At 40.2% G+C, this 18,085-nt stretch overlaps 1 protein-coding gene across 3 annotated transcripts in view; it reads right to left on the bottom strand.

Moving 5' to 3' along the window:
• Positions 1-18,085, bottom strand: part of EPB41L4A (erythrocyte membrane protein band 4.1 like 4A) — a 134,059-nt gene that overhangs the window by 29,481 nt on the left and 86,493 nt on the right. For all 3 annotated transcript variants that reach the window (XM_037374146.1, XM_037374147.1, XM_037374148.1), the window contains exons 10-13: positions 17,793-17,884; positions 14,962-15,039; positions 11,038-11,150; positions 2,888-2,969 (exon numbers count right to left, since the gene is read on the bottom strand). In XM_037374146.1, coding sequence (XP_037230043.1) covers positions 2,888-2,969; positions 11,038-11,150; positions 14,962-15,039; positions 17,793-17,884 — 365 coding nt within the window. The remainder of the gene's footprint in view (positions 1-2,887; positions 2,970-11,037; positions 11,151-14,961; positions 15,040-17,792; positions 17,885-18,085) is intronic.

The raw sequence follows: 18,085 nt of genomic DNA, 5'->3' as shown, positions 1-18,085 counted from the left end.
ATTTTACAGGGTCTACAGTACCTTCTTTAAGATGGGACCAATAAAGGCAGGGGTTATAACTTCAAACCATGACAGACCACAGGTTCATAGAGTAGCATATTCTTCTCATTCCTTCCCCAATAACTCCGTATGTTTCCTTTTTGCTAGACAAGGAGCGTAGATCTCACAACATGAAAGAGCTGTCTTCACTAACTGCTGAAAGTATCAGGACAGTCACCTGACTTAAGAGATATATATCAGCGTTTGTAACCAGCTGGAAAAACAGCAGGATGCTCCAGTTCTTCCTTTATTCCCACCATTCTCACAGTGTCAGGTTTTACAACTTCCAACCCATTAATGCTCCTGGAAAGCCTGCTCACTCCTACTGCAAGTGCTGGAAGGTGGCTCGCACCTAGGTACTTACGCACCTATCTGCTTGCCAATGGCTAGTCATGCTTATCCTGCATCATCATCTCTAGAGCTCCCTTTCTGCTTGAACAAACAGTTCACCTGATACAGAACTAGATAGTCACATTGATTTCCACTAAGCTCTTCAAGAAGTATTACTGATAGCAGCCCACCACAAGCATTAATACAGCATATCTTTCCAAAGTGCAACTTAAGCAACAAAACAAAGAAAAAAGCTTTACAGATGCTTACAGAGATGAGGACATAAGCCAGAGTACTTTACCCAGAGCAAGAGGTGAAAGACTCGGCTTTATGAAAGAATAGTGGCTACTTAACTCACTAATCCACTTCTAACCTCAGCCTGTTAATCATTTAATTCTCACATAGTGAACAAATGCAAAGCTACAATAAGTCAGCAGGAAAAGAAAATAAATTCCACTTTATCAGGTAAATAATTTTCTAAATACTGCACCCATTAACTATTGACTCATATGCGCATAGAATCTATGCCCAGGCTTCAAAATATGTACTTAACTACAGACTAAGCAAGTAACTCAGGTAAATATGTTTCAGTCTTGCATTGCAAAAAGCAATTGTTCTTGCACAGCATGAACTACTGAACAATATTTACATTGAAGCTGGGCTTAAAGAAATTTGAATAATGTTCTCATATCTTAGAAAAGAGAGAGAAAGAAATGATCCTGGGAGGTGAATTCACTGCACTAGATTCCTAGGTCATTATTCATTCAGAGCAGACACACACGTTATGGCTAGAGAGCTAGAGCATGGCAGCTCTTCAGATACTAGTATTACCTCCAGGAATGCAGTTGCAAAAAGGACTGAGTTCATTCAAAGTATTTTAAAAGGTTAGGGTCTGAATTTCACATAAGATTACTGTTATTTGGAGGGGTTTATGATTTACCTTGAATTTGTACCACTTATACAGAAGTGAAGAAGTGACCAATTATGTATCTCAACAGTGAATGAGATGTTAAACTACAAAACCTCAGCTTGTAAGAGCTGCTGAATGATGCTTTGCAAGCATGACTGACAATTAATGTGAGAACTACGTAGGATGGAGTAAACCACCAAACTGTAAACAGTTTACAAATTATGTGTGCTGCCTCTGATGTCTACTAAGCCTGACAGACCTGAAAGGCGCTTCACGTATGCAGACAGACACATAGAAACAAACCAATTTCTAAATAGGAAGCATGCAAGAAAAACAACTTCCAACACCTTTTTACTGGGAGTGACTAACACCGTTTGAAACTGTGACTCAGTGAGAATCTGCCTACAAATTGCTTTTAAACTGTTAAGGCAAAAAAAACCCTAAATTCAGAAAACTTGAAGCTCCATGTTGAGAGCTCCTTATTTTGATTCTTGCTCTATAACCTGCCTATTCTTTTCTTTTTAACAGTTCATTGCTAAAAATTTATATATAGCATTTGGAGCACAAGCTGTTAGGGCAGGGCTCCTACCCATTCCAAATACAATCATCTCTGCACTATGGAATAAGGGTAGCTACTGCCTTGTTCTTTTCTCTCTCGTAACAAATCACAGAACAACAGAACAGTTGGGATCAGCAGGAACCTTTGGATGACATCTGGTCCAACCACCCGATCAAGCAGACCCAACCAGAGCCAGTTGCCCAGGCCCGTTCCCAGATGGTTGTTGAATTACCTCCAAGGATGGAGGCTCCACCGCCTCCCTGGGCAACCAGTCAGTGCTCAGTCACCCTCACAGTGCAAGAGTGTTTCCTGATGTTCAGAGGGAACCTCCAGTGTTTCCCTGGGTGCCCATTGTCTCTGGTTCTGTCACCAGGCACCACTAAAAAGAGCCTGGCTGTGTCCTCTTTGCGCCCTCCCTGCAAGTATTTACATACCTTTTTACTGTTTTCTGCTCAATGGCCTAGCTTAAGCATGATCGTATGGCAAAATCATATACTTTCTTTTAACCCATGATTAGAATTTTTTTCTAAGGCCTAGAATATTGGATTAAATTTCTCTCAAATTGAGAAAGCAATTAAACTCAGATCTTCTTTCTTGAGGCAACTGTTCTAAATATTAGGCAATAGGATACACTATCCACCAAATACTTGCGGTAAATCTTTTAGACCCTTCTTCAGACGTCAGTCTAGATACCTAGCATGTGAAGCCCACAGCTTCAATGGAGAGATAAGACCAGAGTTAACCAGCTCAAAAAAACCTGTCAGGGTCACTGGCCATGCAGAGACAGATATTCAGGCAACTAAGCAAAAAAGTTAGGTGCTGAGGTTTTGACTCATTGTTTTTTCATACCACTCTTTTTTGATTCAGGCACCCAAATTCCACCTAAAATTAAGGGTGGGGATATAAATCTGCCAGCCAGCCCACAGCTCCCAGGGAAGAGACACATATGACTTCACGGGACTATCCTGACCAGATTACGAGGTGTGTTCCTCTAGCCAACGCAATACACAATGTCTTAAAAGATGGAAGGGAACTGCTGGTCTACGTACCTTTTCACTGGGGAAGGTGCAATAATTTTAGTAGTTCCTTCATTTTCTCCATTTGTTGTAATCTGGCTCATGTTCTTAGATCCTGAAAAAAAAAACCACAAACAGAACAGTCCTGTAGCATATAGGCTTGCACACCTATTCAGCATAATCACCTACTGAAGACAGTGCAGCATGTCAGATAAAATTATATACAAGACATCTGGCGCATCCTCTACTTGCTAAGGGTGTACAAGGATCATACTTCTGCATCTTGTCCTTACTTCTAGTTACACCACATCACAAGAAAGTTTAACATGGTGTACATCCTTATTTTTCCACATGAGACAGAGGAGTCTGTAGCTGTTGTTGTCAAAGGGATACTGTGCCATTGCCACCAGAAGGGAATTCCCTGCTCAGTCACCAGTAAGAAGAAAGGTGTGAGGAGAATACAGGCTACAAAAAAGCTTGGGAATCTCCAACATAATAACTATGGCCTCTACAACAATTGTTATATTAGATGGTAAAGCAAGATGAGTATGTTTGTTCTAAGAAACCTTTTCAAATTGATGTAGCAATACAATGCAACACAACGCTAATATATCCTGTTATGACTAGGAAAATAATAACTGTAAGTCAGTGGGTTAGAAGAATAAAAATATAATAAAAGAGAGAGAGAGAACAGAGTAATACTCTGACAAAGACAGCTGAGCATCAGTTTCAATGAGTCAGAAACATTTGGCCAGTATTTGAAAGTTATGTGTCTAGTTTCCAGTCTTGTGCCCAGCACCCCTTCCATTTTGATCCTGCACTTTCCGCACTGTTGGCACTTAAGTCCTCACTTGAGCCATGAAAGGGAACCTGAAGAAGCAGAAGCAACATGCAGTTTCATCTCCCTTTCAGCCCCGTATCAAAGGCTTCAAAGAAACAGATTTGTGTGTTCATGATTTAGGAGCACGCAATCTGGCTATTTTGTATTGGGTTAACATCAAAGCGGTGTGGTAAGACTATGCTCTACAGATGCATACAGCTCAGTATCATGAACAAAAAAAGAACTGTTCTGTTCAGCTTGGTATGTAATAATGTATTAATCATCAGGACAGGTTTGTTCCTAATGGTGCTATAACTTTAGTTTCTATGCGGTGCTATTAATATTAACCTATAATTTTTCTTTAGTTCACAAAATCTCTTTCTATTTGACTGGCAATTTCAGTCATTTCTTACAAAACTGTTGCCACCTCCAGAAACAGATGTTAAGTAAAACGACAAAGCAACACCATCATCAGCTCTGGACAGGATTCTGAGCGTGTTCATTGAAGATAATGAACCGGACTAACAAGGAAATACTATGTCCTTCTGGGCACAAGCAACAGCATTATAGTAGTGTTAACATAACAATACAAACTCAAAGCCTTTTTGTTTGGCTAAAATTAAATGAGACTTTGCATTATAAGCTTTCGCTACAGTCTCAAAGAAAGAATTTCCTCACAGTCTCCCTCCACTTTCCATACCACGCCTTTAACATACAAAGTCTCTGGACTCTCCACTACTTCAACACAAATACTTGAGATATAACCAAGGCATCTTTTCCTGCCATCAGCTGTGTCTCCTACAGGTTAAATCCGCTAGTCTTCTGCAGAAGCCTCATACACTCCAGAGGGTCTCAAGTGGCACTAGTTGCCTTTGCTTAAGTACCTCAGCCAAGTCCTTTACATGTTTGACCTCACACTTCTAACAATGTCATTTACTCCTTTCCCTACTTAGTTTCTCAGACTAATGCCTGGCAGGGAAGGGGAGCAGCCTGGGGGCTGCCTTGTACAGGATTTACTCCTTCAAGGCACTTTTTGTTGTTTACGCAAGTACAAGCATTAGGAAGAATCTGGAATATTCTGAAGATGGAAATGCAGAATGGGCACAGATCCACAGACAGAAAGGAAAGTTTTGGCATTCTGAACAAATCCTCTATTTTATACAATAAGAGACAACCAACTCTCCAGACTCTCTGTAGCACTGCACATCTGCCCATATAGTTACCTCCTGCCTTCAAGAATGAAGCAACAGCTACACTGCCACTATGACCTGCTTGGTAAAAAGTCAGAATTACTGAACAAAAAACTTTCTTGAACTACTAATATGGATAAGAAAGTGATCAGCAAAAGAATCACCGGTCTTCATTAAGGCCATAAAAGGTTGCAACAAAAATTATTCCTCTGACCCCTAAAATGAGAAAGATGCCTACAGTCAAACAAAAACCACAAATAAATAAAGATGACAGCACATAAGAACAGGAAGCAGAAATTCCCCACCTTTAAGGAAGGTACTGTAGTGAAATGAAAATTAAGTCAAAGTGTTGAACTACAAGGATATCTCCAGACCCTATTTTTTTTGCATGCAGGTACATTTAGCTTGCCTTTCCTAGGCCTTCAAATACATAAGATAAAACCACCTACTCTAATAACTTGGCCCACAGAAGTACTGAGATCAGCAAACATATGACTTTTTCAAAAGAAATTATTTCAGTACTTCATGTATTACTGTGTAAGCAAGGTAGCCTCCAATTAGGCCCCTTAGAGTGCTCATAACTTGACGGAGCAATAAGAACTCATGCTCCAAAACATGTCATAGCTACAACTGCCAGAAAAAGAGCCAAGGGTCAAGTAATAGCCACATTCAGAACTGATCCTTTGCTATGTTTGGCAATAGCCTTACCATTCTGCTGACATCCAGTCATCTCTGGGTGTCAGGCAATGGGGTCTCTTGAGATGTAGCGTCAGTCCACCCAAGTGCAGAAAGTCTGTGATGCCTTTGCAACTCCTTCAGTGCCCTGCAGGAAGGCTGGTGCTGCAGAGCCTACACGCGGCACCTCAGCTTTTGGAGCAGCCAGTACTAGCAAATCCGTAAAAAAGAGGCAGCTGCTTCTCACTGTTGAGTTCCCTGGTTAATACTCTGGTATTTTAACAAGTACTTAGTTGAGGAAAACCCAAAGAAAACACAACGTACCAGTGACTACCAGACACAGGCAGAAACTACTCAGAAATACAAAAGAGGTTTTTACTGAGACAAGACCTAATATTAGCTCATGTTAGCTGTGTTTGACTTCACTGCTGCCCACAATGAGGACTTTTGCTTTGCTTCTTAAAAAAAGAAAGGTCTTGCTGTACAATTCTTTTGTACAAATAACTAGCTTAATTAGGAGTTCTCTGTCCACATTTACTGAAACTGTAATACTTGTCTTTAAGTATGTTCTACCTCATGTACCTATTACTAACTACAGTACTGTACTACCAACATACACCTCTGTATGATATAGTATATACCTAATACAAAAGAACAGACCCCAGAAAAACTGTCCCATTGCAATAACTTATCTATACCACTGCTTCTTGCATGCCAAAAATACCTTAGCTAGATCTTCAACATCGCACTTGTAGCAGGTTTTCCCAGTTGTTTGCCTTCTGTCAGATAAGTTACCGTTAGCATTCACTACACTGAACTTTTCCAGTAAAGTGAATGCACACACTTTGATTCCATTTGACAGCCATCTTGATGCTGATTCCTGTATTCAATTTAAATGGACTATTACATCTTTAAAAACTGAAATGTCCAAAACCTCAAAGCCTCCTGAGATTTTGGACATTTGAGTTTTTAAAGATGACAGGCTAATCAGCCTGTCAGGCCTGCTTCTTATCAACTAAAGCCATTTCACTGACTTTATCTGGGAAGTAGTGTTTGTACCTAAATCTATTAATGAGAACATAAGATAGTGTGATCCAAAGGAAAACATGCAGTGAGAGCTCATGCTTTGCAGTGTGTGTTACTAAGAGAGTATAAAAAAGGACTTCCGTATGTCTACACTAGCTTAGCCTGCTCTCTGAAAACGTTTATTATCTGAACTAGTTTCCCAACCTGTAGCTTCAAGGGTTTGTGCATCTCACACCACATGCATGAAATGCAGAAGCAGTCACAGCCATCCTTTTACAAAACCTAGAATTTAAAATAAACTCTAAAGTGTAAAGCTTGAAGTAAATTAATAAGTAAAGAGATAATATTACCCCAAGATTAATTTTCTACAATTTACCTTTCAAACCCTATCTCACAATTTTCAGGGGAAAGCATCATGACTTTCAACGTGCCAGACCAGCAGTTCTAGCTACCATGATGGCAGCTGGTGAAGCAGGGTGCCGACAGGCATCTGTGGTAATATGTAAGTTAGGGCAGGGACTGTGACTGCCTGTGATTGCTTAGGGACTATTATAATACAGACAGTACTGTAATTTTGATACCCACTCCTGACTCTCCACCTGGCCTTTAAATCAGAATGGCAGTACTTACTTTACACCAGTTTATACAACTACCCAGCGCGCAAGGCAGGGACAAATGGAGTCCTCAGCTACCAAACAACAATGAAACCTAAGCAATGTGTTTTCCACTGCTGAATAAAGTCAGACCCACAGCAACAGGTCTGGTCACATCAGTGTTTGTCCAGGGAGGATGTTCCCAAGGAGCTTTTCATGTGCAGCATTCAGCCAAAAGAATAATGAATGCTTTCACCCTATGCACTGTTGTGAAAGCTATACATTATCAGCCTTGCCGTAAGAGGGCAAGACAGAATAACGTGAAGTCCTGTTCCATGTTTGAGTTTATGATTTGCAACCAGAACAAAATGCAACTATAATTTTCTATCAGAAGAAACAAAATGAGGAGAATATACAAATGAAACAAGCTACAAGTATCTCACATATAAGACTCCACAGAACCAACCAACCAAATCCTTCTCCAACTGCACGCTAATTTGAACATCGACCCAAACACACACAAAAAAAAAAAAAAGCAAAAAGCAAAAAAAAGCACTAATATAAAAACATTGGTTGCATAGCCATTGAAGTTTCCTTCTGATTTTTCCACTAATCCTAGAACAACTGAGATGTGAAACATATTAAGCAAGTGACAGAAGGTAGGTTACGGCATTTTAAATCACTGTAATCTGGATTGTAGGAAAATAATCTGCCATGCTAAAGCCAAACTGTCTGCCCTGTCTACCCCATCAGGGGAATCGGCCAACGGCAGTGGCTTTTATACAAGTTGCCCTCTGTTCACAGTATCGCCTCCTTCAAAACCTCTCTTAAAGCACAAATATTTTAACAGGAAAAATAAAAGAAAATATTTCCTATCATTGTCTGGCACCTGCTCCAACTTTTCACCAAGTGGTTGCAGTCCTAATGACTTTAGCATACTTTAATGGACCAATGTGACAAAGAAGCATTGTTAGTATTATTATCTGCAAAGGATAGCTAACCTCTGCCTTCAGGTGTCAGAAAAAAAGTAACAAACACATAAAATGTAATTGCTTATAACACCAGAACATGCATACAAAAAGAAGGAACAAGGGAAAATAACAAGATGCCAGAGGTTAGAGGCTTCAGCACTTCACACACACCTCTGTGAGGGAGGCAATGCAGACCACATATGCTACAGCCGTAAGTCGGCAGCTTCTGGTTCATCTAATTGTCCCCAAAACCACTGCTATAGCTGTCCCATTACTGGCACCAATGGATAAAAACAAAACCAGCCCAGAATGGCTACTTGAACTGGCTGCAGAGAGGAAGCCTTTCATGCACTTAACTTTGCAATCTTAAGAAAAGGAAAATAAGTAAAGAAGCAGGAGAAGGGGGAAGGAAGTTACTGCATAAGAATTATTTGTAAATTGTTGTTGGGTTTTGGGAAAATAAATGGAACTCTGATTTTCATTCCAAAAAGCTAAATTATAAGCCATACCCAGCTGGATCCTAATTTAAGTGGCATTTGGCAGAACACACCTTAAGAAACATGTAATACATGCAAACTAAAATCACCCTGTTTAAAAAGTTAAGCATGGCATATTTATTCTTATTATACCATATCACAGACACCAAATAAAGAGCAAAGGAATAGCCATCAATGATAACCATCCTCATAAACTCATTATGCAAAAGGAGTATTTATTTTAAGAAGAAATGTCACATTATTCCCTAAAATATTTCAATCAGGGATAGTTTTAAGAAACTTATAGAACTGTTTACACCAGGCTCATTTGCAAGATAAAAATTTATTCTGTAAATGTAAAATCTACATAGGGTTAATATTTTTAAACAAGTGATGTAATATCTAAGTGTAGCAAAAAGACTTGATTTATTGTGTGAAATGGACTTTGCTATATCCAAGATCCAGTTTAGGTGAAAAGGGGTGGATTTATCCTAGTGACATGTAATAGACTGTCACATGGTGTCTGACACAGGGAAGAGAAATAGCCTTTAGTCTGCCTTCAGCATCTGAAAGCCTATTTAAAGGGAGAATGAGTATTAGATATGTAGCATTGTGAATACCCAAATACAAAATGAAAATATAAAGACTAAAAAATAAGCTCATTTATAGGGAAAGGCAGAATTTGAACGATGTATCTCTTTTCCTTTAGCTCTTATTTTAAGTGGGAAACAAAACAAATTTATTTAATTTAAAAATCGTTTGAGGTGATACACCTGCCCCAGTGGAAAACAACTGCACACTTTGAACACATGGGTAATGAATTAAGTTGAAGTAAAAGGAAACCAATGCAGATGGGTGATACAGATTACAAAAATATATTAGTAAAATGGTGAAAAAGCAGCCTTGTTATTTTGAAGTAAGAAGTAAGTATTTAAATTCACCAAAACAAAAAACACACATTGTCCAGAGAATTCTGCATCATGTTACATCACCAGAATGGGCCATGGGAAGATTTCAGTCTTCCTCACAATTCCAGTCAAAGAGACTGAAAAACACCAACAAGCAGAAAACACACACCCCTGCAGCAATAGACTGACTTTGACTGCATGCACTGCGGCAAACATTATTTTCAACTAAGGGCTGAGTTTCAGCTGACAAGTTTACCTCTGAACAGTCACATAATTTTCTGCACAACTGAACTAGAGGCTAATAAGGTGAGAAATGCTGTTCATCTTCAATAGGACAGCTCAGCTGAACAGAACCCTAAGTCACTAGGTTCAAGGGTGAACAGCTTCTTGTCCTCTTAGGCACCCATTGACAACACAACAAAACAACAAAAAGGTATCATTATCAGAAAGCAAAGCAATCCTTCTCTTCTTACACTAAACTGACTAAAATAAAGTTTTTTAAAAATCTGCTTGTACTTTCCAAGGGCAATACTTCTGTCTACTCTACACTTCAAGACCTACTGCAGCTAAAAGGCAAAACACACCAGTTTTGTTTCTGAGTCAAAAGATAGCATCCAGAATAAACATGGGAGGTTTCTAGATGTATATACCTGCTCTCTTTCTAAAAATAGTGACTCTGAAAAGTTTATAGTGCCATACCAACCCATGGTAAAGGGAAACTGTGCTTACATTTTAAAGGCCAGGCAAGTGTTTTCTCAAACTTTTTACACACATGCATATATACTTAACTCCATGCATGGAGCGTTACTGAAATCTGTGTGACTGCTGTCACAGATGAAGCTAAGGATACACATGTAATCATACGTAGAACTGGAGCCTGACATTAGAAAATCTTTTCATCTCTATTACTAAATTTCAGGAAACATCCATTATTCTGGGTATGACTCCTGTGATCCATGCTTAATCTTACACATTTCCTCTGACACCTGTAAATTTTTCCAGCTTCCCCTGACATCGTCAGCATGCAGGACAGATTTCCAGCCCAGACATCTGGAGCATGTTAAAACTGCAGAGGGCATGGCACTAACTTCTGTCCCACTTGATACCTAAATAAAAGGATACTACCCTTGAACGGGGAAGAAGATGTACAGAAGAGACACCTTGCATCAAGCAGCTTGAACAATGGGATACCAACAAAGAAACACGGGTATAAAATTCTTCACTGAGAGACAGAACTCCTAAAAAAAACGTGCTCGCTGCCTGTTTTCAAACTTCCCTTTCATACTTTACATTATACCTATAAACATGGGGTTTTATCATGTTTGATGCACACCATCTGTTTTACTTTCATCCACAAAGCTGGAGTTTTTAGATCCAGTTAAGGTGAGGTATAAATTCTGACCTAAGGCAAAACAGGGAATCCATTCTGAGAGATCCTTGAGGACACTGCAGCAGTTGAGTTGTCTCTTGAAAACAAAATGAACCAAAGACCAAAGAAGACAGGCCCAGCATAGGAAGACTTACCGGTCTGTTGTGTTCTTTTGGGGTAAGTCTTGCTGCGACTTCTTTCAATGCTCTGGTCAGGCCGCGGGAGCTGCACAGAAGGGTCTCTGGTCATTTGCAAAGATCTCCTGCCACTTGAAAACATGACAAAATCATGGGAAAATGATAAAAGAAACAGAGGATCTTTACACTGAAAATAATGCACAGGGTTTGGGCAGCATATTTCGTTAGCTATTCAGTTCTCATTCCAGCTCTGCTTCTCCGGCTGAGTGGCACTACCCCGACTTTTGTTTTGAGTCAGTCATTGGCACAATCATCAACAGATTGTGCCAACCTCTGCTATATCTGGCATTTTCAAGAAAGGCTAAGTAACTAAAACAAAATGCTGATTTCTTAGGAATAGGCTAAGATAGTGTGACCCTTTGTAACCTCATATATTCTAACATACCTCATATATTCTAACATACGACTTTCTTAAGTAATCTGATTCCTTCCTAAATTCTTTCTGTAAGTTTTTGTCTCGGGAAAACACACATTTAACATTGCTCAGTTCCAGTCAAGTAAGGGATGACTTCTCTGCCGTGGAATGACCACCTAAAGGTCATAAAAAACCCCGTGCAAACCAAACTGTAATAAAGTGTTCTCGCTAGCACAGGCCCAAATGATAATAAATTGAGTAGAAGTCTTTGTTCCCATTTACAGTAAAGCTCTTCTTCATTGCACAATTACATTATTAGTTTCAATAAATTCCTTTATGCTCATTTTAGTATTCCTCTCTATCTGACTAAGCGGACTATAGAGTTCATAACAAAAATTTAAAACAGGCCTCAAACTCCTTCCCAAAACTTCATGTTTGCTTCTGGAAACCTACTACACAAAAGAAAGTTCAACTCCCAGTTGCTTAAACACCTGCAGTTCAATGACTTAGAAGTAAACAGGTATAGTACCAGCAACCAACTATACAGGCATTACACATGTAGATTTTCTGAGTTACATGAATAGACTCCACTAAATACTGATTGTGTTTTTACCACTAGCCCCAAAAGCGTAGTCAGCAGTGCAGAATTTTTATCTTCTCAAAATCTGTAAAAGAATTAAAGGACAAAAAAACCCCCAAATTCTAACATTACATCACAGTAATGCTATTCTTCGACATTCAGTTCAATGGGGTTTTTGCTCCCAAGTTAGCCAGAAAACACTTCTGCTCAACTTTTAAGTTTGGCAACCATGCCAGTATCGTAAATTCTGGAAGCAGTTTTTTACAAAACATCTGGGAATAAGACCTTCCACTCACACTAACACCTCCATGCATTAACCAAAGCATCTTCTTTTAATACAAGGAAATTATTTTCCTGAAAAGTATCTGCCATCTAATGAGAAGAATATAGAAGATTAAAAGAAAAAGAAAAAGCCAGAAGATAATATTATGGTTCCCACACATACAGTCAAACAGTGGGATTATGGTTTCTGATTTGAGCTAATGATGCATACAGATAGACAACACTGTCATTGCTTTTGGCGCTACATCAAGAACAAAAGGCAATGAGGGAAGACAATGAAAGCTGATGGATAAGGAAAAAGAAGATTCTCAAAGCACATGAAAATGCTGTTTCTGCTGTGCTGAATTCCAAGAAAAGAGTTAATATGTCAATAACCAATTAATTATGCCTATTTATCATTTACATTGTATAATCAATATAGTGCAACCAGATGTCACAACCCACATTTACTGGAACATCTACTCAGGTCAGGGGGAGTCCTCAAGAATCACTGCAGCAAAACAGGAAACACTTTGTACTAGAAGGAATATATATTTTTCAATGCCTTCTAGACAAAACTAACATTATGAACACAGCTGTCAGTAATGACCACCACCCAACATGGCAATCCATATCACAGATCACCCTTGAAACTCACTCAAAAGGGAAGATGAACTTGAATGCACCACCAGCAGGAATAACTCAAATGTAGTTAACTGCTTCATGTTATGTTTTTAAAATTGATTGGAAGGTTCTGGTAAGTGCAAAGCTTTCCCCCCCCTAGTACCAGTGCCCCCTGCTCCAATCTGCTGACATGGTCCAACAGAGGAAACGTTCATCCATAGTTCTCGCAGAAACCCACTGAACTATCCATTTTCACAGATGGTGTAATGTGGTTGAGGATCCAACTAGAAACCCAAAAGGCAGCACAATCACTCCCTTATTATCTACAGTAAAGAGAAGCTGTATCATGCCAGATAATGTGATAACCCAAATAATGTGGATTATTATGAAATATGTTGGAGAAAATGGAACAGAAATACACCAGTGATCCTGGCTGCAGACAGTCCAGACTGTCACATGAGCTCAGGCTCAGAAGTGGCATAGTCATCTCTCCATCAGAAACACTTCCTCACAAGCAATATCTTACATCCAAGGGTAACAGATTGTTGACTATGAATTCTGATCGACTGAGGACAAGTGTAATAGAGCTACTATTACACACTGCTATTAGTACCTACCACATACACTAACTCCAATCCAGGAGCTGCTGAAGAAGTTGGGGGTTATGGTTTTCTTGTTCTTAGAAAAGTCTTCCTAAGAGGCGACTAATGACTGTCAGCCTTACTTATTATGATCCATGTATTTATTTCTTGAGTGATGGTGGAAATACAGATAGGAAGGAGAGACAAACAGACAAGCCAAAAATAAACCTAAACAAACCTGGTATATTTGCAGGCCATGGCAAAGAATATCTAGAATTTGCCATTTATGGTAAACAGTAACTTTTCACCCAGCAGCTTCAAAATAACTACAAAAGATGAAAAACTATTTTTATCCCCACTTGACCAACTGAGAAAATCAAACTGGAAAAAGAAAGGGGCCTGGCTTTCAGATGTGGTTTTGATTTGCTGCTTTCACTCTCCTTTCCAGGTTCAATGAATATGCAACTCTAAAGCAATTCTAAAAATCAGACCATAAATTACTTGGCTCAAAATTGCTCAGCCAGTGTGACAGAACTGGATTTAAAAGTGGTTGCCAACTGCCAATCAAGTGCCTTACTAGACAAAGAGCTGTCATTTCAACAGGCTGAAAAATACAAAGTCTCAAAGAAACTCAGTAAAAACTATTGGGTTTCTGAAATCTTATGATTTTAACTACATCCTACATTCTGCTAGTCCTTTGTGACAAAGCAGCTAGAGGATCTTAAACCTACTCTCCCTGCTGTATCTTCCTCTGTATCACAGTATTAACTGCCCTTTATGTCACACTATCTGCTTGGTTAACTAAGGCTAAAACTGAGACTGAGTGCTCCCTATACTCCCTTAGTCTGAAGTTTACTGCATCTTTCAAGGCTTGCAGCTTTGAATGTTTATCCAATTTTGCCAGCTATTCCAGTTAGAAAAGATAGTCCCGTCTCCCTTCAGATTTGCTCTCATTTTTGTTGTTAAATCAACTGCACTGCATCAGCAGTACTGCTACAGGGTTACACATAACCATTTGGCTTGAGAGCCTTTGCCATAGTTCAGCTGCAGCTGTAAAGAAGGGCATTGCAGTTGCAGACTTTATACATTCCTTTGCAGCAACACTTTGCTAATGCCCAGAAGAAAGTTGGCAGCTAACATGCCTCCTCATTCCCCAGCTGTCAGGAAAAACCCTTTAGGACATGAACATAATTTTAGGACTTACAAGGAGATTTTGACTTCAAGCATTGCCAAGGCTACTCTCACTTTCACTACAGCTACAGCAGACCCTAGCCAGCTCCGGGGATCTGGAAAATGAGAAGTAACTCACATTGCCCCAAAACTGTCAGACTCCCATGAGGAGTCTGTTAAAATGGCCCTGATGCATGCATTGTCAGCAGAACTGCTCTGAGTCATAGTCTGGGTGGGGTTTTTTCTTTCATTGGAAGAAAAGAGGAGAAAAGATGGAATTAATTGAAGTTTAAACAATGAAATAAATTCACCTGTACCGATGTTTATAACCTATGGATCCAAACTTGCTGAATTTTCTTGACAGAGAGTTTGATTCATTCTCTGGCACTCTGTAATTTGAAAAATAAAACAGAGTAAGTTACATATTTTTCAATTACAGTCCCCTTCCCAAGAAAAGAAAAGAGAAATACAAACCTTAGGTTCCAAACCCAGAATTTTCTACTAGTCCCTCTTCATCCCTACCTCCAGGCAGACTCTTATGGGGTTGAGAGCTCCACAAAGCCACGTTTATGCCCTTCCCTTTTGATTACACACCTCTTCATTTTAGTGTCTACTGTAAACTGCTGGCAACAGTAGCCTTTGGCTTAATATTTCACAGAAGCACTGTCTTGGTTTTGGCTGGGACAGAGTTAATTTTCTTTGTAGTAGCTGGTACAATGCTATGGTTTGGATTTCATATAGGAATAATGTTAGTAACTCACTGATGTTTTAGATGTTGCTGAGTAGTGCCTACTCTAACTCAAGGACTTTGCAGTTTCCCGTGCTCTGCCAGTGAGCAGGTGCACAAGAAGCCGGGAGGGGAAAAAGCAGAGCCAGGACAGCTGCCTGAACTAGCCAAAGCGATATTCCATACCATGGAATGCCATGCTCGGTTTATAAACTGCAGGGAGTTGGCTGGGAGGGGCTGATCACTGCTTGGGGCCTGGCTGGATGTCAGTCAGTGGGTGGTGAGCAATTGCATTGTGCATCACTTGGACTTCTTGGGGTTTATTCCTCTTTTTCCTTTCCATTGCTACTTTTACTACTACTATTATTATTACTATTACGTTTTACTTTATTTAAATTATTAAACTGTTCTTATCTCAACCCAGTGGGGGCAGAGAGTGGGAGTGAGAGGCTGCGTGGTACTTAGAATCATAGAATCACTTAGGTTGGAAAAGATCTTTGAGATCATCAAGTTCAACTGTTAACCCAGGACTGCCAAGTCCACACTAAATCATGTCCCTAAGCACTGCATTTACACATCTTTTCAGCACCTCCAGAGGTGGTGATTCCACCACCTCCCTGGGCAGCCTGTTCCAATGCCTGAACACCCTTTCAGTGAAGAAATTTTTCCTACTGTCCAATCTAAACTTCCCCTGCAACTTGAGGCTGTTTCCTCTTGTCCTGTCTCTAGTTATTTGGGAGAAGAGACCGACCCCCACTTGCCTACAGCCTCCTGTCAGGGAGCTGCAGAGAGCAGTAAGGTCCCCCCTGAGTCTCCTCCAGACTAAACACCCCCAGCCCCCTCAGCCGCTCCTCATCAGCCCTGTGCCCCAGCCCCTTCCCCAGCCCCGCTGCCCGTCTCTGGACACGCTCCAGCCCCTCAATGTCCCCCTTGCAGTGAGGGGCCCAGACCTGAACACAGGGTTCGAGGGGCGGCCTCACCAGTGCCCAGAGCAGGGGGACGGTCACTGCCCTGGTCCTGCTGGCCACACTGTTTCTGATACAGGCCAGGGTGCTGCTGGCCACCTTGGCCACCTGGGCACACTGTGGGATCATACTAGCTAGTACTTAGCTGCTGGCTGAAGTTAAACCATGACAAGCAGGCAAAAACATCATGCCACAGTAATGAGGGTGCAGGAGGGATTCTGAGCTTACTCATTTACAGCACTGCTGAAGCTAGCTCTAAGCATTCTATCGACCAGTGCCTAGCTAGACACCCTTGCACATTTCTGTTAGTGTTTTTGCAACAGTGGAAGGAGGTGTTTTGAGATATGTAATATTTGAAATATTTTATACACATCAAGAAATATGCAAAACATTAAAATACTATGGAAATTCAACGAGTCTTTCTATCAAAACCCAAAATTTCTGTGCATTGTAGGAAACAATAATGTACAAAATCCAAACACCTTACTCAAGTCAATGCTGATACAGAAAATTTGATGGTTACATACGTAAAAATGTATACGGCAGCTTAAATCCTGCCATATACATTTGTGGATACCTCTGTTAAAGCCTACTTTACGCAACCTGAGATACTGTTTTGAAAAGAATTCTAAGACAAAATAAACCATGGAACAACCCAATTTAAAAATTATTGTTTCACATCATTGTAAGAAAAGGGAAGGCATCAGCTTTTAAAAGCATTCTACAACAAAGAGCAAAAATACGTTTCCAGGCAGCAAGCCTGTGTTACAGCACTCTGTAGGCATAACAAGGTTGTCGTGGTTTAACGCCAGCTGGTAACTAAGTACCATGAAGCAGCTTGCTCGCTCCCCTCCCCCCCAGCGGGATGGGGAGGAAAATCGAGAAAAAGGTAAAACTCATGGGTTGAGATAAGAGGAATTTAGTAACAAAACAAAACAAAATAAAATACAACAATTGTAATGAAAAGGGAAGCAAGGGAGAGAACAGTAAAATCCAAAAGCAAAAAAAAAACCCCAAGTGATGCACAATACGATTGCTCACCACCTGCTGACCAACACCCAGCTAGGCCCCAAGCAGCAATCGGCCCCTCCCGGCCAACTCCCCCCAGTTACATACTGGGCGTGACACCCCATGGTGTGGAATATCCCTTTGGGTAGTTCGGGCCAGCTGTCCCGGCTGTGTCCCCTCCCAGCTCCCCATGCCCCCCCAGCCCTCTCGCTGGCCGGGCCTGAGACACTGAGAAGCCCCTGACTGAGTATAACATTATTTAGCAACAACTAACACATCAGTGTGTTATCAACGTTATTCTCATACTAAATCCAAAACACAGCATTGTACCAGTGACTGAGAAGAAAATTAACTCTGTCCCAGCCAAAATCAGGACAAAGGTTATTACCCTGTATAGCAGCCCTCATTTTCGTAATGAAACCACAACTTCTGCACCACTCACCTGAAAAATGTATGATGTTCTACGCAGCATTTCCAGAGATGTTTGCATGTGATCTTGTTACGTGCTTCAAAAAAGAAGGAAGTTTCATTGCACTGAAAACAAAACACATCACTGTCATTATGAGGGATTCTGCTAGTGAAATGAATATTCATCTACTGAACACAAAACCCAACCGTCTCATATCAATGCATGTAAAAGAAGATATCAATATGAAGAAAAGCAATTTTTATAATTCTGGAGAATTTTTCATTTAAAAGAGGTTTTCAATTTGGTTTCTCATTGCCTGAAAATAA

Source organism: Falco rusticolus, chromosome Z, assembly GCF_015220075.1.
Source record: "Falco rusticolus isolate bFalRus1 chromosome Z, bFalRus1.pri, whole genome shotgun sequence".
Lineage (NCBI taxonomy): Eukaryota > Metazoa > Chordata > Aves > Falconiformes > Falconidae > Falco > Falco rusticolus.
Note: the sequence above shows the minus strand (reverse complement) of the source record. Positions and strands in the feature narration are given on the sequence as shown.